The following is a 25761-nucleotide window of genomic DNA, read 5'->3' on the forward strand; positions in this document are numbered from 1 at the left end:
TCCTTTAAAATCCACCCAAAATCCCCAAAAAATCCCACAAAAATCCCATAGAAACCTCGCAAAAATCCCATTAAAATCCCACAAAAATCCCCTCGACAAATCCCCCAAAAATCCCACAAAAATCCCGTAAAAATCCCATAAAAATCTCACAAAAATCCATTAAAATCCCGTAAAAATCCCACAAAAATACCATTAAAATCCCACTAAAATCCCACAAAAAATCCCCAAAAGTCCCCCAAAACCCCCCAAAAATCCCTTTGAAGAATCCCCAGAAAATCCCCTCGAAAAATCCCCAAAAATCTCCTTGAAAAATCCCCCAAAATCCCCCAAAAATCTCTCAAAGATCCCTCAAAAATCTCTCAAAATTCCCCCAAAAGTCCCCAAAAAATCCCCAAAAATCTCTCAAAAATCCCCCAAAAATCCCATTAAAATCTCCCCGAAATCCCCCAAAAATACCCTCAAAATTCCCCAAAAAATCCCCCAAAAATCTCTCAAAAATCCCATAAAAATCCCCTAAAAATCCCCCAAAAATCCCCTCAAAAATCCCCCCAAAATCCCATTAAAATCTCCCAAAATCCCCCAAAATTCCTCAAAATTCCCCCAAAATCCCTCAAAAATCCCACAAAAATCCCATAAAACTCCCCTAAAACTCTCCTAAAAATCCCACAAAAATCCCCCAAAAATTCCCTTTAAAATTTCCCAAAAATCCCTCAAAATTCCCTCAAAAAAAAACCCCAAAATTTCCTCAAAAATCCCCCCAAAATCCCTCAAAATTCCCTTTAAAATCCCCCAAAAATCCCCTCGAAAAATCCCCAAAATCCCTCAAAGATCCCCCCAAAATCTCTCAAAATTCCCCCAAAAGTCTCCAAAAATTCCCCAAAAATCCCTCAAAACTCCCTCAACACTCCCTCAAAAATACCCCAAAAATCCCTCAAAAATCCCTCAAAAAATCCACAAAAAATCCCCTCGAAAAATCCCCCAAAATCCCCCCAAAATCTCTCAAAATCCCATAAAAATGGCCCCAAAATCCCTCAAAAATACACAAAAAACCCCCCAAAAATCCCTCAAAAATCCACAAAAAAACTGTCGAAAAATCCCCAAAATTCCCTTTAAAATCCTCCAAAATCCCTCAAAACTCCCTCAAAAAAACCCCAAAAATTCCCTCAAAAATCCCCCAAAATCCCTCAAAAATCCTTTAAAAATCCCCCAAAAATCCCCAAAAATCTCCCCAAAATCCCATAAAAATGGCCCCAAAATCCCTCAAAAATCCCACAAAAATCCCATGAAACTCCCCCAAAAATCCCCCAAAATTCCTTTAAAATCCCCCCAAAATCCCTCAAAAATCCCACAGAAATCCCATAAAACTCCACTAAAACTCTCCTAAAAATCCCACAAAAATCCCCCAAAAATTCCCTTTAAAATTTCCCAAAAATCCCTCAAAATTCCCTCAAAAAAAAAAAAACCCAAAATTCCCTCAAAAATCCCCCCAAAATCCCTCAAAGTTCCCTTTAAAATCCCCCAAAAATCCCCTCGAAAAATCCCCAAAATCCCTCAAAGATCCCCCCAAAATCTCTCAAAATTCCCCAAAATTCCCCCAAAATTCCCCAAAAATCCCTCAAAACTCCCTCAACACTCCCTCAAAAATACCCCAAAAATCCCTCAAAAAATCCACAAAAAATCCCCTCGAAAAATCCCCCAAAATCCCCCAAAATCTCTCAAAAATCCCTCAAAAATCTCCCCAAAAATCCCTCAAAAAATACACAAAAAACCCCCCAAAAATCCCTCAAAAATCCACAAAAAACCGTCGAAAAATCCCCCAAAATTCCCTTTAAAATCCCCCAAAATCCCTCAAAACTCCCTCAAAAAAACCCCAAAAATTCCCTCAAAAATCCCCCCAAAATCCCTCAAAAATCCTTTAAAAATCCCCTAAAAATCCCCCAAAAATCCCTCAAAAATCCCCCAAAAATCCCATAAAAATGCCCCCAAAATCCCTCAAAAATCCCACAAAAATCCCATGAAACTCCCCCAAAAATCCCCCAAAATTCCCTTTAAAATCCCCCCAAAATCCCTCAAAGATCCCCCCAAAATCTCTCAAAATTCCCCAAAAATTCCCCAAAAATCCCTCAAAACTCCCTCAACACTCCCTCAAAAATACCCCAAAAATCCCTCAAAAATCCCTCAAAAAATCCACAAAAAATCCACAAAAAATCCCCTCGAAAAATCCCCCAAAATCCCCCAAAATCTCTCAAAAATCCCTCAAAAATCTCCCCAAAAATCCCCCAAAAAATACACAAAAAACCCCCCAAAAATCCCTCAAAAATCCACAAAAAAACCGTCGAAAAATCCCCCAAAATTCCCTTTAAAATCCCCCAAAATCCCTCAAAACTCCCTCAAATAAACCCCAAAAATTCCCTCAAAAATCCCCCCAAAATCCCTCAAAAATCCTTTAAAAATCCCCCAAAAATCCCTCAAAAATCTCCCCAAAATCCCCCAAAAATCCCATAAAAATGCCCCCAAAATCCCTCAAAAATCCCACAAAAATCCCTCAAAAATCCCCCAAAATTCCCTTTAAAATCCCCCCAAAATCCCTCAAATCTCCCTCAAAAAACCCCCAAAAATTCCCTCAAAAATCCCCCAAAATCCCCAAAATTTGGAATTTTGTCCCCGCAAATCCCCAACCTCCCAGATTTTGGGGGAATTCCATCCCCTGCTCCTTTTCCCTGAATTTTTTCAGGATTTTTTGGGAATTTTCCAATTTTTCTTTGGAATTTCATCCCCTGATGCTTTTCCCAGGATTTGTCCCGTTTTGGGGGGTTTTTTCCCTTTTTTTTTTTTTTTTTTTGGAGTTTTCCCGAGGTTTTTTTGGGATTTTTCCCTTTTTTGTTGGAATTTTCCTGGGTTTTTTTGCAGATTTTTCCCCTTTTTTTTTTTTTTTTTTGAGTTTTCCCAGGGTTTTTTGGGGATTTTTCCCTTTTTTGTTGGATTTTTCCTGAGGTTTTTTGGGATTTTTTGGGGTTTTTTGGGACTTTCCCAGGGTTTTTTTGGGAATTTCCACTTTTTTTTTTGGAATTTTCCTGAGGTTTTTTTGGGATTTTTCCCTTTTTTTTTTTTTTTTTTAATTTTCTTGGGTTTTTGGGGGGATTTTTCCCTCTTTTTTTTTTTTTTTTTTTTTTTTTTTTTTTTTTTTGGAATTTTCCTGAGGTTTTCTGGGGATTTGGAATTTTTTCTGGGGTTTTTTTGGGATTTTTCCCAATTTTTTTTTTGGATTTCACCCCCTGATCCTTTCCCAGAATTTCCCCATTTTTTGGGGAATTATCCCACGGTTTTTTTGGGAATTCTCCTGTTTTTTTGGGGATTTTTTCCAATCTTTGGGGGGATTTTTCCCAAATTTTCTTGGGAATTCCATCCCCTGACCCTTTCCCAGACTTTCCCCATTTTTGGGGATTTTTCCCGATATTTTTGGGATTTATCCCGGATTCCTTTGGGATTCCACCCCGCTGATCCTTTCCCAGAATTTCCCGGTGTTTTGGGATTTTTCCCGATATTTTTGGGATTTATCCCGGATTTCTTTGGGATTGCAGCCCGCTGATCCTTTTCCAGACTTTCCCCATTTTTTGGGATTTTCCCCCATTTTTGGGATTTATCCCGGATTCCTTTGGAATTTCATCCCCTGATCCTTTCCCAGAATTTCCCCGTTTTTTGGGATTTTTCCCGATATTTTTGGGATTTATCCCGGATTTCTTTGGGATTCCATCCCCTGACCCTTTCCCAGAATTTCCCATTTTTTGGGATTTTTTCCCAATTTTTAATTTGGGATTTCACCCCCTGATCCTTTCCCAGAATTTCCCCATTTTTTGGGGAATTATCCCCGGGTTTTTTGGGAATTCTCCTGGGTTTTTTGAGGGATTTTTTCCAATCTTTGTGGGGATTTTTCCCAATTTTTTATTTGGGATTTCACCCCCCTGATCCTTTCCCAGAATTTCCCCATTTTTGGGGGGAATTATCCCGGGTTTTTTTGGGAATTCTCTTGGGTTTTTTGGGATTTTTCCCGGGTTTTTGGGGAATTTTCCCAATTTTTATTTGGAATTTCATCCCCTGATCCTTTCCCAGAATTTCCCCATTTTTTGGGATTTATCCCGGATTTCTTTGGGATTGCAGCCCGCTGATCCTTTTCCAGACTTTCCCCATTTTTTGGGATTTTCCCCCATTTTTGGGATTTATCCCAGATTCCTTTGGAATTTCATCCCCTGACCCTTTCCCAGAATTTCCCCATTTTTTGGGATTTTTCCCGATATTTTTTTGGGATTTATCCCGGATTTCCTTTGGGATTCCATCCCCTGACCCTTTCCCAGAATTTCCCGGTGTTTTGTGATTTTTCCCGATATTTTTGGGATTTATCCCAGATTTCTTTGGGATTCCATCCCCTGACCCTTTCCCAGAATTTCCCATTTTTTGGGATTTTTTCCCAGTTTTTAATTTGGGATTTCACCCCCTGATCCTTTCCCAGAATTTCCCCATTTTTGGGGGAATTATCCCCGGGTTTTTTGGGAATTCTCCTGGGTTTTTTGAGGGATTTTTTCCAATCTTTGTGGGGATTTTTTCCCAATTTTTTTTGGGAATTCCATCCCCTGATCCTTTCCCAGAATTTCCCCATTTTTTGGGATTTTCCCCCATTTTTGGGATTTATCCCGGATTCCTTTGGAATTCCATCCCCTGATCCTTTCCCAGAATTTCCCCATTTTTGGGGGAATTATCCCGGGTTTTTTTGGGAATTCTCTCGGTTTTTTTTGGGATTTTTCCTGGGTTTTTTGGGGAATTTTCCCAATTTTTATTTGGAATTTCATCCCCTCATCCTTTTCTGGGAATTTCCCCATTTTTTGGGATTTATCCCGGATTTCCTTTGGGATTCCAGCCCCCTGATCCTTTCCCAGAATTTCCCGGTGTTTTGGCATTTTTCCCGATATTTTTGGGATTTATCCCGGATTTCTTTGGGATTCCATCCCCTGACCCTTTCCCAGAATTTCCCATTTTTTGGGATTTTTTCCCAATTTTTAATTTGGGATTTCATCCCCTGATCCTTTCCCAGAATTTCCCCATTTTTGGGGGAATTATCCCCGGGTTTTTTGGGAATTCTCCTGGGTTTTTTGAGGGATTTTTTCCAATCTTTGTGGGGATTTTTCCCAATTTTTTATTTGGGATTTCACCCCCCGATCCTTTCCCAGAATTTCCCCATTTTTTGGGATTTATCCCGGATTTCTTTGGGATTGCAGCCCGCTGATCCTTTTCCAGACTTTCCCCATTTTTTGGGATTTTTCCCGATTATTTTTTGGGATTTATCCCGGATTTCTTTGGGATTCCATCCCGCTGATCCTTTCCCAGAATTTCCCCATTTTTGGGATTTTTCCCGATTATTTTTTGGGATTTATCCCAGATTTCTTTGGGATTCCATCCCCCTGATCCTTTCCCAGAATTTCCCCGTTTTTTGGGATTTTTCCCGATTATTTTTTGGGATTTATCCCGGATTTCTTTGGGATTGCAGCCCGCTGATGCTGAACGACGGCGGCGCCGCCCACCCCGTGCCCAAGTACGGCCGGCAGTTCCTGGAGCACCACGGGAATTCCAATTATGCCGTGAGAATTCCAACATTTATGGGATTTATAGGATTTATAGGATTTATTGGGATTTATTGGGATTGGGATTTATTTGGATTGGGATTTATAGGGTTTTATTGGCATTGGGATTTGTGGGATTTGGATTTATTGCGATTCATTGGGATTTATTGGGATTTTTTGGGAATGGGATTTAGTGGGATTTATTAGGGTTGGGATATATTGGGATTGGGATTTAGTGGGATTTATTGGGATTGGGATTTATTGGGATTGGGGTTTATTGGGATTTTTTGGGAATGGGATTTAGTGGGATTTATTTGGCTGGGGATTTTTTGGGAATGGGATTATTGAGATTTATTTGGCTGGGGATTTTTGGGGAATGGGATTTAGTGGGATTGGGATTTATTAGGATTTTCTGGGAATGGGATTATTGGGGTTTATTTGGCTGGGGATTTTTTGGGAATGCGATTCATTGGGATTTATTGGGATTTATTGGGAATGGGATTTAGTGGGATTTATTAGGGTTGGGATATATTGGGATTGGGATTTAGTGGGATTTATTGGGATTGGGATTTATTTGGATTGGGATTTATTGGGATTTTTTGGGAATGGGATTTATTGGGATCAGGATTTATTTGGATTGGGATTTATTGGGTTTTATTGGCATTGGGATTTGTGGGATTTGGATTTATTGCGATTCATTGGGATTTATTGGGATTTATTGGGAGTGGGATTTATTGGGTTTGGGATTTATTTGGATTGGGTTTATTGGGATTTTCTGGGAATGGGATTTATTGGGATTGGGGTTTATTGGGATTTATTGGGATTGGGATTTATTTGGATTGGGATTTAATGGGATTTTCTGTGAATGGGATTTAATGGGATTTATTTGGATTGGGATTTTTTGGGAATGGGATTTATTGGGATTCATTGGCATTTATGGGAATGGGATTTAGTGGGATTTATTGAGATTGGGACTTATTTGGATTGGGATTTAATGGGATTTTCTGGGAATGGGATTATTGGGATTTATTTGGCTGGGGATTTTTTGGGAATGGGATTATTGGGATTTATTGGCATTTATTGGGATTTATTTGGATTAATTGGGAATGGGATTTAGTGGGATTTATTAGGGTTGGGATATACTGGGATTGGGATTTAGTGGGATTTATTGGGATTGGGATTTATTGGGATTGGGATTTATTGGGTTTTATTGGGATTTTTTGGGAATGGGATTTATTGGGGTTTATTTGGCTGGGGATTTTTGGGGAATGGGATCATCGGGATACATTGGGATTGATGGGATTGGGATTTATTGGGGTTTATTTGGATTTGGATTTTTTGGGAATGGGATTTATTGGGATTTATTGGGATGGGGATTTTTTGGGAATGGGATTTATTGGGATTGGGGTTTATTTGGGAATGGGATTTATTGGGATCGGGATTTATTTGGATTGGGATTTATTGGGTTTTGTTGGCATTGGGATTTGTGGGATTTGGATTTATTGGGATTGATTGGGATTTATTTGGATTGGGATTTATTGGGATTTATTGGCAATGTGATTTAGTGGGATTTATTAGGGTTGGGATATATTGGGATTGGGATTTAGTGGGATTTATTGGGATTGGGGTTTATTGGGATTGGGGTTTATTGGGCTTTTTTGGGAATGGGATTATTGGGATTTATTTGGCTGGGGATTTTTGGGGAATGGGATCATTGGGATTTATCGGGATTGATGGGATTGGGATTTATTGGGGTTTATTTGGCTCAGGATTTTTTGGGAATGGGATTTATTGGGATTTATTGGGATTTTCTGGCAATGGGATTTATTGGGATTTATTGAGATTGGGATTTATTTGGATTGGGATTTAATGGGATTTTCTGTGAATGGGATTTAATGGGATTTATTTGGATTGGGATTTTTTGGGAATGGGATTTATTGGAATTTATTGGCATTTATGGGAATGGGATTTAGTGGGATTTATTGAGATTGGGATTTATTTGGATTGGGATTTAATGGGATTTTCTGGGAATGGGATTATTGGGATTTATTTGGCTGGGGATTTTTTGGGAATGGGATTTATTGGGGTCTATTAGGACTGGGATTTTTTGGGAATGGGATTATTGGGATTTATTGGCATTTATTGGGATTTATTTGGATTAATTGGGAATGGGATTTATTGGGATTTATTAGGGTTGGGATATACTGGGATTGGGATTTAGTGGGATTTATTGGGATTGGGATTTATTGGGGTTTATTGGGATTTTTTGGGAATGGGATTTATTGGGATTTATTTGGCTGGGGATTTTTTGGGAATGGGATTTATTGGGATTTATTGGGATTGGGGTTTATTTGGGAATGGGATTTATTGGGATTGGGATTTATTTGGATTGGGATTTATTGGGTTTTATTGGCATTGGGATTTGGATTTATTGGGATTGATTGGGATTTATTGGGATTGGGATTTATTGGGATTTATTTGGCTTAGGATTTTTTGGGATGGGATTTATTGGGATTTTTTGGGAATGGGATTTAGTGGGATTTATTAGGGTTGGGATATATTGGGATTGGGATTTAGTGGGATTTATTGGGATTGGGATTTATTTGGATTGGGATTTATTGGGATTTTTTGGGAATGGTATTTATTTGGATCAGGATTTATTTGGATTGGGATTTATTGGGTTTTATTGGCATTGGGATTTGTGGGATTTGGATTTATTGCGATTCATTGGGGTTTATTGGGATTGGGATTTATTGGGAGTGGGATTTATTGGGTTTGGGATTTATTTGGATTGGGATTTATTGGGATTTTCTGGGAATGGGATTTATTGGGATTGGGGTTTATTGGGATTTATTGGGATTGGGGTTTATTGGGATTGGGATTTATTGGGATTTTCTGGGAATGGGATTTATTGGGATTTATTTGGCTGGGGATTTTTTGGGAATGGGATTTATTGGGATTGATTGGGATTTTTTGGGAATGGGATTTATTGGATTTATTTGGCTGGGGATTTTTTGGGAATGGGATTATTGGGATTTATTGGGATTTATTGGGAATGGGATTTAGTGGGATTTATTAGGGTTGGGATATATTGGGATTGGGATTTAGTGGGATTTTCTGGGAATGGGATTTATTGGGATCGGGATTTTTTGGGAATGGGATTTATTGGGATCAGGATTTATTTGGATTGGGATTTATTGGGTTTTATTGGCATTGGGATTTGTGGGATTTGGATTTATTGCGATTCATTGGGGTTTATTGGGATTTATTGGGAGTGGGATTTATTGGGTTTGGGATTTATTTGGATTGGGATTTATTGGGATTTTCTGGGAATGGGATTTATTGGGATTGGGGTTTATTGGGATTTATTGGGATTGGGATTTATTGGGATTGGGGTTTATTGGGATTTTCTGGGAATGGGATTATTGGGATTTATTTGGCTGGGGATTTTTGGGGAATGGGATCATTGGGATATATTGGGATTGATGGGATTGGGATTTATTGGGGTTTATTTGGCTGGGGATTTTTTGGGAATGGGATTTATTGGGATTTATTGGGATTGGGATTTTTTGGGAATGGGATTTATTGAGTTTTATTGGCATTGGGATTTGGATTTATTGCGATTTGTTGGGATTTATTTGGAATTATTGGGATTGTGATTCACTGGGGTTTATTGGGACTGGGATTTATTTGGAATGGGATTTATTGGAAATGGGATTTATTGGGAATGGGATTTATTTGGAATGGGATTTATTGGGATTTATTGGGAATGGGATTTGGTGGGGATTTGTGGAATTGGGATTCTTGGGAAGGGGATTTGTGGCAGTGGGATTTATTGGGATTGGGATTTAGTGGGATTTATTGACATTGGGATTTATTTGGTTTAATTGGCATTGGGATTTGTGGCATTTGGATTTATTGCGATTTATTGGGATTTGTTGGGATTTATTGGGAATGGGATTTAGTGGGATTTATTGGGATTGGGATTTGTGGAATTGGGATTTATTGGGAAGGGGATTTGTGGCAGTGGGATTTATTGGGTTTGGGATTTATTGGGAATGGGATTTATTGGGATTTATTTGGAGTGGGATTTATTGGCATTGGGATTTAGTGGGATTTATTGGCATTGGGATTTGTGGCATTTGGATTTATTGGTATTCTTTGGGATTTATTGGGATTGGGATTTATTGGGATTTATTGGGAGTGGGATTGGTGGAAATGGGATTTATTGGGATTCATTGGGATTTACTGGGGTTTTCTGGGAATGGGATTATTGGGATTTATTTGCCTGGGGATTTTTTGGAATGGGATTTATTGGGGTTTATTGGGACTGGTATTTTATGGCATTCCCTGTCCCATTCCCATTCCCATTCCCATTAAATCCCAATTTATCCCATTCCCGTTGTTTCCGCCCCAGGCCCCGGCGGCGGCGCTGTCGGGCCCGGCTCTGCTGGCGGCGGATCCCGGCGCCCCCTGCGGGCCGATCATCGCCGACGTCACCGAGCTGCCCCCGTCCAGCCCCGAGGCCTCCCCGCGAGGCAGCCTGGACGGCAGGTGGGGATGGATCCCAAAATTCCATGGGAATGGGAGCCCCAAAATCCCTGGGAATGGGGAGGGAGCCTGGACGGCAGGTGGGGACGGATCCCCAAAATCCCCGGGAATGGGGTCCTGAAATCCCCTGGGAATGGGGGAGGGAGCCTGGACGGCAGGTGGGGACGGATCCCAAAATCCCTGGGAATGGGGTCCCGAAAATCCCTGGGAATGGGGAGGGAGCCTGGACGGCAGGTGGGGACGGATCCCAAAATTCCATGGGAATGGGGTCCCGAAAATCCCTGGGAATGGGGGAGGGAGCCTGGACGGCAGGTGGGGACAATTCCTGAAATTCCTGGGAATGGGGTCCTGAAATTCCCTGGGAATGGGGAGGGAGCCTGGACGGCAGGTGGGGACGGATCCCCAAAATCCCCTGGGAATGGGGTCCCGAAAATCCCTGGGAGAGAATTCCCAAAACTCCCTGGGAATGGGGGAGGGAGCCTGGACGGCAGGTGGGGATGGATCCCAAAATCCCTGGGAATGGGAGCCCAAAATCCCCTGGGAGACAATTCCTTAAATTCCATGGGAATGGGGAGGCAGCCTGGACGGCAGGTGGGGACAATTCCTGAAATTCCCTGGGAATGAGAGCCCGAAAATCCCTGGGAGAGAATTCCCAAAATTCCCTGGGAGAGAATTCCCAAAATTCCCTGGGAGAGAATTCCCAAAAATCCTTGGGAATGGGGGAGGGAGCCTGGACGGCAGGTGGGGACAATTCCTGAATTTCCTGGGAGAGAATTCCCAAAATTCCCTGGGAATGGGGTCCTGAAATTCCCTGGGAATGGGGGAGGGAGCCTGGATGGCAGGTGGGGACAGTCCCCAAAATCCCCTGGGAGAGAATTCCCGAAATTCCCTGGGAATGGGGGAGGGAGCCTGGACGGCAGGTGGGGACAATTCCCAAAATCCCCTGGGAGAGAATTCCCAAAATTCCATGGGAGAGAATTCCCAAAATTCCATGGGAACGGGGTCCCAAAATTCTATGGGAATAGGGGAGGTGGGCATGGATTCCCAAAAATTCCATGGGAGAGAATTCCCAAAATTCCCTGGGAATGGGAGCCCAAAAATCCCTGGGAATGGGGGAGGGAGCCTGGATGGGAGGTGGCAGAATTCCTGAAATTCCCTGGGAATGGGATCCTGAAAATCTCTGGGAATGGGGGAGGTGGGGATAGATTCCCAAAAATCCCCTGGGAGAGAATTCCCAAAATTCCCTGGGAATGGGGTCCTGAAATTCCCTGGGAATGGGGGAGATGGGGGTGGATTCCCAAAAATTCCGTGGGAGAGAATTCCTGGAATTCCATGGGAATGGGATCCTGAAAATCCCTGGGAATGGGGGATTTTCCCATTTTTCCCATTATTTTCCCCATTTTTTCCCATTATTTTCTCCATTGCTTTTCCCACTTTTCCCATTCCCATTTTCCCCATTTTCCCATTATTTTTCCCATTTCCTTTCTTATTTTTCTGATTGTTTTTCCCATTAATTTTCCCATTACTTTTCCCATCATTTCCCCCCTTTTTTTCCCCATCTTCTCCATTTGCATTTTTCAAATTTTTCCCATTATTTTCCCCGCTATTTTCCCATTAATTTTCCCATTATTTTCCCATTAATTTTCCCATTATTTTTCCATTATTTTCCCCTTATTTTTCCCCTTATTTTCCCATTATTTTCCCCATCACTTTTTCCCATTTTTCCCATTATTTTTCCCATTATTATTCCCATTGTTTTTCCCATTAATTTTCCAATTTCCCCATTAATTTTCCCATTATTTTCCCATCATTTTTCCAATTATTTTTCCCATTTTTTTCCCATTTCCTTTCCCATTATTTTTCCCGCTTTTCCCATTTCCCATTTCCCATTTCTCCCATTCCCACTTTTCCTGTTTTTCCCATTATTTTCCCCATTATTTTCCCCATTATTTTTCCCATTAATTTTCCAATTATTTTCCCATTATTTTCCCCATTTTCCCATTATTTATTCCATTATTTTCCCATTAATTATTCCATTATTTTCCCATTTTTGCCCTTATTTTGCCCTTATTTTGCCCATCATTTTTCCCATTACTTCTTCCCATTATTTTTCCCATTTTGTCTGTTTATTTTTCCCATTATTTTTCCCACTTTTCCCATTCCCATTTTTCCTATTATTTTCCCATTATTTTTCCCATTTCCTTTTCCTATTATTTTCCCATTTCCTTTCCTATTTTCCCCATTTCCATTTTTCCAATTTTTCCCATTTTTCCACTTTCTCCCAATATTTTTCCCATTATTTCTCCCATTGCTTTCCCATCATTTTCCCCATTTCTCTCAATATTTTTCCCAATATTTTCCCAAATATTTTTCCCATTATTTTTTCCCATTAATTTTCCCATCATGTTCCCCCTTATTTTTCCCATCATTTTTCCCATTTTCTCCATTTCCATTTTCTCATTGTTTTCCCATCATTTTCCCCATTGCTTTCCCATAATTTTCCCTATTTTTCCCAATACTGTTCCCAATATTTTTTCCAATATTTTTCCCATTACTTTTCCCATCATTTCCCCTTTTTTCCCAATATTTTTCCCATTATTTTTCCCATCATTTCCCCTATTTTTCCCATTATTTTTCCCATTATTTTTCCCATTGCTTTCCCATCATTTTCCCTATTCCTGCCAATATTTTTCCCATTACTTTTCCCATCATTTCCCTTTTTTTTCCCAATATTTTTCCGATTATTTCTCCCATTGTTTTCCCATCATTTTCTCCATTTCTCCCATTGTTTTTCCCAATATTTTCCCAAATATTTTTCCCATTAATTTTCCCCCTTATTTTTCCCATCATGTTCCCCCTTATTTTTCCCATCATTTTTCCCATTTTTTCCATTTCCATTTTCCCCATTGTTTTCCCATAATTTCCCCTATTTTTCCCAATATTTTTCCCATTATTTCTCCCATTGTTTTCCCATCATTTTCCCTATTTCTCCCAATATTTTTCCCAATATTTTCTCAAATATTTTTCCCATTATTTTTTCCCATTAATTTTCCCATCATGTTCCCCCTTATTTTTCCCATTTTTTCCATTTCCATTTTCCCATTGTTGTCCCATTATTTTCCCCATTGTTTTCCCATTATTTTCCCTATTTTTCCCAATACTGTTCCCAATATTTTTCCCATTACTTTTCCCATCATTTCCCCTATTTCTCCCAGTATTTTTCCCATTCTTTTCCCCATTGTTTTTCCATCATTTTTCCTATTTTTCCCAATACTGTTCCCAATATTTTTTCCATTATTTTTCCCATCATTTCCCCTATTCCTCCCAATATTTTTCCCATTACTTTTCCCGTAATTTCCCCTATTTTTCCCATTATTTTTCTCGTTGTTTTCCCATCATTTCCCCTATTTCTCCCAATATTTTTCCCATTACTTTTCCCATCGTTTCCCCTATTCCTCCCAATATTTTTCCCATTGTTTTCCCATAATTTTCCTTATTCCTCCCAATATTTTTCCCATTACTTTTCCCATCATTTCCCCTATTTTTCCCAATATTTTTCCCATTATTTTTCCCGTTATTTTCCCATCATTTTCCCTATTTCTTCCAATATTTTTCCCAATATTTTCCCAAATATTTTTCCCATCATTTTTCCCATTTTTTCCATTTCCATTTTCCCATTGCTTTCCCATTATTTTCCCCATTATTTTTCCCATAATTTTCCCCATTGTTTTCCCATCATTTTCCCTATTTTTCCCAATACTGTTCTCAATATTTTTTCCATTATTTTTCCCAATATTTTTCCCATTACTTTTCCCGTAATTTCCCCTATTTTTCCCAATATTTTTCCTATTATTTTTCCCGTTGCTTTCCCATCATTTTCCCCATTATTTCTCCCGTTGTTTTCCCATCATTTCCCTATTTTTCCCAATACTGTTCCCAATGTTTTTTCCATTATTTTTCCCAATATTTTTCCCATTTTCCCCAATATTTTTCCCATTACTTTTCCTGTAATTTCCCCTATTTTTCCCAATATTTTTCCCATTTTTTTCCCATTGTTTTCCCATTATTTTCCTTATTCCTCCCAATATTTTTCCCATTCCTTTTCCCATCATTTCCCCTATTTTCCCCCTTTTTTCCCATAATTTCCCCTATTTTTCCCAATATTTTTCCCATTATTTCTCCCATTGTTTTCCCATCATTTTCCCTATTCCTCCCAATATTTTTCCCATTACTTTTCCTGTAATTTCCCCTATTTTCCCCATTATTTTTCCCATTATTTTTCTCATTGCTTTCCCATCGTTTTCCCTATTTCTCCCAATGTTTTTCCCAATATTTTCCGAAATATTTTTCCCATTGCTTTCCCATCATTTCCCCTATTTTTCCCAATATTTTTCCCCTTATTTCTCCCGTTGTTTTCCCATCATTTCCCACTATTTTTCCCAATATTTTTCCCGTTATTTCTCCCATTGTTTTCCCGTAATTTTCCCTATTTTTTCCAATATTTTCCCATTACTTTTCCCATTGTTTTCCCATCATTTTCCCCATTTCTCCCAATATTTTCCCCACTATTTTCCCAACCATTTTTCCCATGATTTTTCCCGTGATTTTCCCGGCTGTTCCCCAGGAGCAGCCCGGAGATCCGGATCAAGGAGGAGCCGCCCAGCCCCACGCGGAGCCCGCACGGGGAGGAGCCCAAGAGCGCCGGGAACAATTCCGGGAACAATTCCGGGAATAATTCCGGGAATTCTGAGACCCCCCTGTCCCCGTCCACCTTCATCGACTCCATCCTGCGGGAGAACGAGCCCGGAGCCGCCGCCGGCCACCCCCAGCCCCAGGAGAAGTGCCTGAGCGTCGCCTGCCTCGACAAGTGAGCCACAACATTCCCAACATCCCCAAAATTCCCAAAATTCACGGCTCGGGGAAAGCGGGAATGGGGAGGAATTCCCAAATATCTCGGAATTTCCAGCTCGGGGAAAGCGGGAACGGGGAGGAATTCCCAAAATTCGCAAAATTCCCAAAATTCACGGCTTGGGGAAAGCGGGGAACGGGGAGGAATTCCCAAAATTCCCAAAATTCACGGCTTGGGGAAAGCAGGAACGGGGAGGAATTCCCAAAATTCGCAAAATTCCCAAAATTCACAGCTTGGGGAAAGCGGGAACGGGGAGGAATTCCCAAAATTCCCAAAATTCACGGCTTGGGGAAAGCGGGAATGGGGAGGAATTCCCAAAATTCCCAAAATTCACGGCTTGGGGAAAGCGGGGAACGGGGAGGAATTCCCAAAATTCCCAAAATTCATGGCTTGGGGAAAGCGGGGAACGGGGAGGAATTCCCAAAATTCCCAAAATTCCCAAAATTCACAGCTTGGGGAAAGCGGGGAACAGGGAGGAATTCCCAAAATTCCCAAAATTCATGGCTTGGGGAAAGCGGGAACGGGGAGGAATTCCCAAATTCCCAAAATTCCCAAAATTCACAGCTTGGGGAAAGCGGGAACAGGGAGGAATTCCCAAAATTCCCAAAATTCACGGCTTGGGGAAAGCGGGAACGGGGAGGAATTCCCAAAATTCCCAAAATTCACGGCTTGGGGAAAGCAGGAACGGGGAGGAATTCCCAAAATTCCCAAAATTCACGGCTTGGGGAAAGCGGGAACGGGGAGGAATTCCCAAAATTCCCAAAATTCCCAAAATTCACGGCTTGGGGAAAGCGGGAACGGGGAGGAATTCCCAAAATTCCCAAAATTCACAGCTTGGGGAAAGCGGGGAACGGGGAGGAATTCCCAAAATTCCCAAAATTCACGGCTTGGGGAAAGCGGGAACGGGCAGGAATTCCCAAAATTCCCAAAAATCTCAGAATTCCCAAAATTCCCAAAATTCCCAAAATTCACGGCTTGGGTAAAGCGGGAACAGGGAGGAATTCCCAAATTCCCAAAATTCCCAAAATTCACAGCTTGGGTAAAGCGGGGAACGGGGAGGAATTCCCAAAATTCCCAAAATTCCCAAAATTCACGGCTTGGGGAAAGCGGGAACAGGGAGGAATTCCCAAAATTCCCAAAATTCATGGCTTGGGGAAAGCGGGAACGGGGAGGAATTCCCAAATTCCCAAAATTCCCAAAATTCACAGCTTGGGGAAAGCGGGAACAGGGAGGAATTCCCAAAATTCCCAAAATTCACGGCTTGGGGAAAGCGGGAACGGGGAGGAATTCCCAAAATTCCCAAAATTCACGGCTTGGGGAAAGCAGGAACGGGGAGGAATTCCCAAAATTCCCAAAATTCACGGCTTGGGGAAAGCGGGGAACGGGGAGGAATTCCCAAAATTCCCAAAATTCCCAAAATTCACGGCTTGGGGAAAGCAGGAACGGGGAGGAATTCCCAAAATTCCCAAAATTCACAGCTTGGGGAAAGCGGGAACGGGGAGGAATTCCCAAAATTCCCAAAATTCCCAAAATTCACAGCTTGGGGAAAGCGGGGAACAGGGAGGAATTCCCAAAATTCCGAAAATTCACGGCTCGGGGAAAGCGGGGAACGGGGAGGAATTCCCAAAATTCCCAAAAATCTCAGAATTCCCAGCTTGGGGAAAGCGGCAACAGGGAGGAATTCTCAAAATTCCCAAAATTCCGAAAATTCATGGCTCGGGGAAAGCGGGAACGGGGAGGAATTCCCAAAATTCCCAAAATTCTCAGAATTCCCAAAATTCCCAAAATTCATGGCTTGGGGAAAGCGGGAACGGGGAGGAATTCCCAAAATTCCCAAAATTCTCAGAATTCCCAAAATTCCCAAAATTCACGGCTTGGGGAAAGCGGGAACGGGGAGGAATTCCCAAAATTCCCAAAATTCACGGCTTGCAGAAAGCGGGAACGGGGAGGAATTCCCAAAATTCCCAAAAATCTCAGAATTCCCAGCTTGGGAAAAGCTGGGCCAGAATTCTTTGAGTTCCCGGCTCAGGAAAAGTGAGAGTGGGGCAGAATTCCTGACGTTCCCAAAACTCCTGGAATTCCCAAAGTTCACAGAATTCCCGGCTTGGGAAAAATGGGAATGGGGAAAAATTCCTGGAATCTCAGGAGTTTCCAGCTCAGGAAAAGCAGAGATGGAGAAGAATTCCTGGAATTCCCAAAATTCCTGGATTTCCCAGCTCAGGAAAATTAGGATTGGGATGGAATTCCGAGAATTCCCAAAATTCACAGAATTCTCAGCTTGGGAAAAGCAGGAGCAGGGCAGAATTCCTGGAATTCTCAGTTCAGGAAAAGTGGGAATGGGGTGGAATTCCTGGAATTTCAAGAATTTTCAGCTTGGGAAAAGCAGGACTGGGATGGAATTCCCAAAATTCCTGGAATTCCCAGCTTGGGGAAAGCGGGAATGGGGAGAAATTCCTGGAATTTTGGGAATTTCCAGCTCGGGAAAACCAGGAATGGGTTGGAATTCCCAAGGGAAAAGTGGGAATGGGGCAGAATTCTCAGCTTGAGGAAAGTGGGGACAGAGAGGAATTCCCAAAATTCCTGGAATTCCCGGCTTGGGGGAAGCAGGAGTTGGGCAGAATTCCCAGAATTTTGGGCATTTCCAGATTGGGAAAAGCAGAATTGGGATGAAATTCCCAAAATTCCTGAAATTCCCAAAATTCATGGAATTCCCAGCTCAAGAGAAGGGGGAACGGGGAGGAATTCCTGGAATTTCAGGAATTTCCAGCTCGGGAGAAGCAGGATTGGGCCAGAATTCCAGGAATTCCCAGTTCAGGGAAAGTGAGAGTGGGGCAGAATTCCTGACGTTCCCAAAATTCCTGGAATTCCCAGCTGGGGAAAAGCAGGAGCAAGGGAGAATTCCCAAAATTCCCAGCTTGGGAAGGAAAGGCTGGATTGGGATGGAATTCCTGGAATTCCCAAAATTCCTGGAATTCCCAGCTCAGGAAAAGTGGGAACAGGGAAGAATTCCCAGAATTTCAGGAACATTCCTGCTGCTGTTCATTCCCGCTGTTGTTCATTCCCGTTGTTGTCCATTCCCATTGTTGTTGTTCGTTCCCGTTGTTGTTCATTCCCGCTGTTCATTCCCGCTGTTGTTTGTTCATTCCCACTGTTCGTTGCCATTGTTGTTATTCCCATTGTTATTCCCCTTGTTGTTCATTCCCGCTGTTCATTCCCGCTGTTGTTTGTTCGTTCCCGATGTTCATTCCCATTCCCACTGTTCATTCCCATTCCCGTTGTTCATTCCCATTCCCACTGTTCATTCCCGCTGTTGTTTGTTCATTCCCGCTGTTGTTTGTTCATTCAGCTGTTGTTCATTCCCGCTGTTCATTCCCATTCCCGTTGTTCATTCCCATTCCCACTGTTCATTCCCGCTGTTGTTTGTTCATTCAGCTGTTGTTCATTCCCGCTGTTCATTCCCGCTGTTGTTTGTTCATTCAGCTGTTGTTCATTCCCGCTGTTCGTTCCCATCGCTGCTCTTGTTTGTGTCATTCCCGCTGTGGTTGTTTGTCGTTCTGAGCGTTGTTGTTGTTCATTCCTGCTGCTGTTGTTCCTTCCTGCTCTTCATTCCCACTGTTGTTCATTCCCATTGTTCATTCCCGCTGTTGTTCAATCCCACTGTTCATTCCCACTGTTGTTCATTCCAGCTGTTGTTCATTCCCATTGTTGTTGATCATTCCCATTATTGTTGTTCATTCCCGTTGTTCATTCCCGCTGTTGTTTGTTCATTCCCACTGTTCGTTGCCATTGTTGTTATTCCCATTGTTATTCCCGTTGTTGTTCATTCTTGTTCATTCCCATTCCCGTTGTTGTTCATTCCCGCTGTTGTTTGTTCATTCCCACTGTTCGTTGCCATTGTTGTTATTCCCATTGTTATTCCCGTTGTTGTTCATTCCTGCTGTTCATTCCCATTCCCGCTGTTCATTCCCATTGTTGTTGTTCATTCCTGTTCCCGCTGTTGTTGATCATTTCCGCTGTTCATTCCCGCTGTTGCTGTTGTTTATCATTCCCGCTGTTGCTGTTGTTTATCATTCCCGCTGTTGTTTATCATTCCCGCTGTTGTTGATCATTTCCGCTGTTCATTCCCGCTGTTGCTGTTGTTTATCATTCCTGCTGTTGTTTATCATTCCCACTGTTGTTATTTATAATTCCTGCTGTTGCTGTTGTTTATCATTCCCACTGTTGCTGTTGTTTATCACTCCGGCTGTTGCTGTTGTTTATCATTCCCGTTGCTGTTTATCATTCCCCCTGTTGCTGTTGTTTATCATTCCTGCTGTTGTTTATCATTCCTGCTGTTGTTGTTGTTTATCATTCCCACTGTTGCTGTTCATTCCCGCTGTTGTTTATCATTCCCGCTGTTGCTGTTGTTTATCATTCCCACTGTTGTTGTTTATCATTCCCTCTGTTGCTGTTGTTTATCATTCCCCCTGTTGTTTATCATTCCCGCTGCTGTTGCTGTTGTTTATCGTTCTGGCTGTTGCTGTTGTTTATCATTCCCGCTGCTGTTGCTGTTGTTTATCAATCGTTCCGGCTGTTGCTGTTGTTTATCAACCGTTGCGGTGCCGCAGGTCGGAGCTGAACGAGCACCTGGACACGATCGACTCCAGCCTGGACAATCTGCAGGCGCTGCTCAGCACCCACGGCTTCAGCATGGACAGCGCCCTGCTCGACGTGAGTCTGCCCGGGAAATATCCCCAAAAAATTCCCGGAAAAAACCCCCAAAAAATTCCCGGAAAAAAATTCCCAAAAATTCCAGCTGGGAACTCAAAAAATCCCCAAAAAATCCCCAGTGCCCACTGGGAATTCCCGGCCCATTCCCCGTGGGAATTCCCAGGATAAATCCGTCCCTGCTCCTCATGAGCCTGCCCAGAATTCCCAAAAATCCCTGGAAAAAATCCCAGGAATTCCCATTTTGGGTGTGGGATTTCCCAGGAATTCCCGTTCTGGGTTTGGGATTTCCCGGGAATTCCAGCGTTCCCGGTCTCATTCCCGTTTTCCCGGCAGCTCTTCAGCCCCTCGGTGGCGGTGCCGGACGTGGCCCTGCCGGACCTGGACAGCAGCCTGGCCAGCGTGAGCACAAAATCACACCCCAAATTCTCGGGGATTCTTGGGAATTCTGGGGAATTTTGGGAATTCTGGGGAATTCCCAGCCACCACCATGACCCCAAAAAGGGCAAATCCCGAATTTTCCAGCCCCCTGGGATTCCCATTTCGGCCGCCACAGGCTGCGATTCCCAGGGGAAATACCAGGATTGGGATTGGGGATGGGATTAGGATTGGGATTGGGATCAAGGCTGGGATTGGGATCAAGATTGGGATTGGGGCTGGGATTGGGGCTGGGATTGGGATCAGAATTGGGATTGGGGCTGGGATTGGGATCAGAGCTGGGATTGGGATCAGAGCTGGGATTGGGATCAGAGCTGGGATTGGGATCAAGGCTGGGATTGGGATTGGGGCTGGGATTGGGATTGGGATCAAGGTTGGGACTGGGATCAGGATTGGGGCTGGGATTGGGATTGGGATTAGGGCTGGGATTGGGATTGGGGCTGAGATCAGGGCTGGGGTTGGGATTGAGATGAGGGTTGGGATCAGGGCTGGGATCGGGATTGGGATTGGTATTGGAGCTGGGGTCAGGGCTAGGATTGGGATTAGGGCTGGGATTGGGACAGGGCTGGGGCTGAGATCAGGATGAGGTTTGGGATTGGGATTAGGATTGGGATTGGAATTAGGATAGGGATGGGGGCAGGGATTGGGATTGCGATCAGGGTTAGGGTTAGGGCAGGGATAGGGATTAGGGCAGGGATTGGGATTGGGACTGGGATTGGGGTCAGGGCTGGGATTGGGATTGGGATTGGAATCGGAGCTGGGGTCAGGGCTGGGATCGGGATTGGGGCTGGGTTTGGGATGCGGGATTTGGATCGGGATTAGGGCTGGGATTGAGATCAGGGGTGGAATTAGGATCGGGATCGGGTTCGAGGCTGGGATTGGGATCAGGGCTGGGACTGGAATTGGGATTGGGGCTGGGATTGGGATTGGGGCTGGGATTGGGATCGAGATCAGGGCCAGGATTAGGGCTGGGTTCAGGATTGGGATTGGGATTGGGATTGGGATTGGGGGTCTAATTAGGTATTGGGATTGTGATTGCAGTTACAGTTGAGGATTAGGATTGGGGCCCCCACTGGGACTGGGATCAGGGCTGGGAATTGGATCGGGGCTGGGACTGGGATTAGGGCTGAGATTGGGATTAGGGCTGGAACTGGAGGTGAGGTTGGAGCTGGGGTAGGAATTGGAATTGGGGCTGCAGTTTGGATCCGGGCTGGGATTGGGATGGGCTCAGCACAAGGATTGGGGCTGGGGTCAGCATTAGCACTGGGATTGGGATCAGGGCTGGGACTGGGATTGGGGTCAGGGCTGGGATCGGGATTGGGATCAGGATTGGGGCTGAGATCGGGATGAGGCCTGGGATTGGGATTGGGGCCGCAATTGGGATCAGGATTGGGATTGGAGCAGGGATCAGGATTGGGGCTGAGATTGGGATCCGGGCTGGGATTGGGATTAGGACTGGGATTGGAATCAGGGTCAGGATTGGGATTGGGATTGGGGTTGAGATCAGGGCTGGAATTGGGATTGGGGCTGCAATCGGGATCAGGGATTGGGATCGGAATTAGGGCTGGGGTTTGGGTTGGGGTTGGAATTGGAATCGAGATTCGGATCAGGGCTGAGACCGGGATTGGGATTGGGATTGGGATTGGGATCAGATTGGGATTGGGATTGGGATCAGGGCTGGGTTTAGTGCCACAATCAGGGCTGGGACCAGGATTGAGATGGGGATTGGGATTAAGGCTGGGATTGGGATCAGGGCTGAGACCAGGATTGGGATTGGGATTGGGATTAAGGCTGGGTTCAGTGCCATGATGAGGGCTGGGATTGGGATTGAGATTGGGATCAGGGCTGGGATTGGGATCAGGGCTGAGACCAGGATTGGGATTGGGATTGGGATTGGGATTAAGTCTGGGTTCAGTGCCACGATGAGGGTTGGGATTGGGATTGGGATCAGGGCTGGGATTGGGATTGGGATTGGGATTAGGCTGGAATTAGGATCAGATTGGGATTGGGATCAGATTGGGATTGGGGTTGGAATTTGGGATTGGGATGGAATTTGGGTTTGGGATCAGGATCAGGTCTGGGATTGTGATTGAGGATGGGATTGGGGTTGGGATCAGGATCAAGTCTGGGATAAAGGATGGGCATCGGGATCAGGGATTGGGACCGGGATCATTCCCAGCTGTCCCAGTGTGGCAGCACCATCCCCGCCCCATTCCCGGGATTTCCGTCTCCGGGATCATTTCTGGGACGAGCAGGGGCTGAGTTTGGGATCCCTTTAAAACCCCAAAACCCTCGGGACGGGCGGAAATAATTCCCGGAATTCCGGCAGATCCAGGATCTCCTCTCCAACCAGGAGCAGCAGAAACCGACGGAGACCGAGCCGGGCGCGGGCGACTCCGGTATCCCGGGGGAAATTCGGGAATTTGGGAATTTTGGGGAATGGGGGGACTCGGGTATTCCAGGGGAAATTTGGGAATTTTGGGGTTTTTGGGAATGGGGGACTCCGGTATTCCAGGGGAAATTTGGGAATTTTGGGATATTTGGGAATGGGGGACTCCGGTATCCCGGGGGAAATTCGGGAAATTGGGGAATTTTGGGGAACAGGGGGACTCGGGTATTCCAGGGGAAATTTGGGAATTTTGGGATATTTGGGAATGGGGGACTCAGGTATTCCATGGGAAATTCGGGAATTTTGGGATTTGGGATTGGGGGACTCCGGTGTCCCATGGGAAACTCGGGAATTTTGGGGTTTTTGGGATATTTGGCATTTGGGAATGGGGGACTCCGGTATCCCACAGGAAATTTGGGATTTGGGGATGGGGGACTCCGGCATCCCATGGGGATTTTGGGGTTTTTGGGATTTGGGAGTGGGGAGCTCTGGTGTCTCAATGGGAACTTTGGGATTTTGGAAATTCGGGAATGGGGGACTCCGGTATCCCAGCAGGAATTTTGGGGATTTTTGGGAATGGGGAACTCCGGTATCCCAGCTGGAATTCAGGAGTATTTGGGATTTTTGGTATTTTTGGGAATGGGGGACTCGGGTATCCCAATGGGAATTTAGGAGTATTTGGGATTTTTGGGGTATTTGGGAATGGGGAACTCGCGTATCCCATGGGAATTTTGGGGATTTTGGGGATATTTGGGAATGGAGCACTCCGGCATCCCAATGAGAGTTTTGGAAATTTCAGGTATTTTGTGATTTGGGAACGGGGGACTCCAGTATCCAAGAGGAATTTGGGGATTTTTGGGATATTTGGGAATGGGAGACTCCGGTATCCCATGGGAATTTTGGGAGATTTGGGAATGGGGGACTCTGGTATCCCACGGGAATTTTGGGAGATTTGGGATATTTGGGAATGGAGGACTCCGGCATCCCAATGAGAATTTTGGAAATTTCAGGTATTTTGTGATTTGGGAATGGGGGACTCTGGTATCCCACGGGAATTTGTGGCTATTTGGGGATGGGGGACTCTGGTATCCCAACGGGAATTTTGGGAGATTTGGGAATGGGGGACTTTGGTATCCCACAGGAATTTTGGGATCCCGTGGGATATTTGGGAATGGGGGACTCTGGTATCCCACAGGAATTTGGGGAATTTTGGGAATGGGGGACTCATATGTCCAATGGGAATTTGGGATATTTGGGAATGGGGGACTCTGGTATCCCACGGGAATTTGGGATATTTGGGAATGGGGGACTCTGGTATCCCAACGGGAATTTTGGGAGATTTGGGAATTTTGGGAATGGGGGACTCTGGTATCCCACAGGAATTTGGGGGAATTTTGGGAATGGGGGACTCATATGTCCAATGGGAATTTGGGATATTTGGGAATGGGAAACTCTGGTATCCCAACAGGAATTTTGGGGTTTTTGGGATCCCATGGGATATTTGGGAATGGGGGACTGCGGTATCCCAACGGGAATTTTGGGGTTTTTGGGATCCCGTGGGATATTTGGGAATGGGGGACTGCGGTATCCCAATGGGAATTTGGGATTTGGGGTGGGGTTGCAATTAGGATTGCGTGTGGGTTTGGGGATTAGGATTGGGATTAGGATTAGGACTAGGATGGGACTGGGATGCTCACCCACGCTGTCCTGGAATTCCCACCTGGAGCTGGCATCATCCCACACGTTCCCTGCTCTCCATCCCAAACATTCCCTGCAGCTGCTGCTGCTGGTGGATTTTCCCAATCCCAAAACCCCAGTCCCAAATCCCCAATCCCAATCCCACATTTCCAGTCCCAAATCCCCAATCCCAATCCCACATTTCCAGTCCCAAATTCCCATTTCCTATGGAAGCAGCTCCTTCGCTGCACAGTGCATGATCCCAGCCCCGCATTCCCAGTCCTATAATCCCACATTCCCAATCCCAAATTCCCATTTCCCAGGGCAGCAGCTCGTTCTGGGCACGGTGCGGCCGCTGTTCCTGGTGGATTATCCCGACCCCACAATCCCAATCCCACAATCCCAATCCCATTTATCCCAAATTCCCATTTCCCAGGGAAGCGGCGCGTTCCCTGCACGGTGGGTTATCCCAATCCCCCATTCCTAATCCCAATCCCCCATTCCCAATCCCAATCCCATTTATCCCGAATTCCCATCTTCCAGGGAAGCAGCGCGATCCCTGCATGGTGGATTATCCCAATCCCACATTCCCAATCCCAATCCCATTTATCCCAATCCCAGTTCCACATTCCCAATCCCACACTCCCAATCTCAAATTCCCAATCCCAAATTCCCATTTCCCAGGGCAGCAGCTCGTTCCCTGCACGGTGCAGCCGCTGTTTCTGGTGGATTATCCCAACCCCACATTCCCAATCCCATAATCCCAATTTGATTTATCCCAAATTCCCATTTTCCAGGGAAACAGCGCGTTCCCTGCACGGTGGGTTATGCCAATCCCCCATTCCCAATCCCAATCCCATTTATCCCAAATTCCCATTTCCCAGGGAAGCGGCGCGTTCCCTGCACGGTGGGTTATCCCGATCCCCCATTCCCAATCCCAATCCCCCATTCCCAATCCAAGTTCCACATTCCCAATCCCACACTCCCAATCTCGAATTCCCAATCCCAAATTCCCGTTGTTCCAGGGCAGCAGCTCGTTCTGGGCACGGTGCGGCCGCTGTTCCTGGTGGATTATCCCGACCCCACAGTCCCAATCCCACAATCCCAATCCCATTTATCCCAAATTCCCATTTTCCCGGGAAGCAGCGCGTTCCCTGCACGGTGGGTTATCCCAATCCCCCATTCCCAATCCCAATCCCCCATTCCCAATCCCAATCCCATTTATCCCAAATTCCCATTTTCCCGGGAAGCAGCGCGTTCCCTGCACGGTGGGTTATCCCAATCCCCCATTCCTAATCCCAATCCCCCATTCCCAATCCCAATCCCATTTATCCCGAATTCCCATCTTCCAGGGAAGCAGCGCGTTCCCTGCATGGTGGATCATCCCAATCCCACATTCCCAATCCCAATGCCATTTATCCCCATCCCAGTTCCACATTCCCAATCCCACACTCCCAATCTCGAATTCCCAATCCCAA

General features: G+C 44.5%; 1 protein-coding gene across 2 annotated transcripts in view; it reads left to right on the top strand.

The window, feature by feature from the left end:
- LOC134428633 (heat shock factor protein 1-like) overlaps positions 1–25761 on the top strand; it is a 66076-nt gene that overhangs the window by 35108 nt on the left and 5207 nt on the right. For both annotated transcript variants that reach the window (XM_063175475.1, XM_063175485.1), the window contains 6 exons: positions 5540–5630; positions 10030–10166; positions 14788–15030; positions 19680–19782; positions 20116–20181; positions 22547–22616. In XM_063175475.1, the coding sequence (XP_063031545.1) occupies positions 5540–5630; positions 10030–10166; positions 14788–15030; positions 19680–19782; positions 20116–20181; positions 22547–22616 (710 nt within the window). The remainder of the gene's footprint in view (positions 1–5539; positions 5631–10029; positions 10167–14787; positions 15031–19679; positions 19783–20115; positions 20182–22546; positions 22617–25761) is intronic.

Source organism: Melospiza melodia, chromosome 1 (genome assembly GCF_035770615.1).
Source record: "Melospiza melodia melodia isolate bMelMel2 chromosome 1, bMelMel2.pri, whole genome shotgun sequence".
Classification (NCBI taxonomy): domain Eukaryota; kingdom Metazoa; phylum Chordata; class Aves; order Passeriformes; family Passerellidae; genus Melospiza; species Melospiza melodia.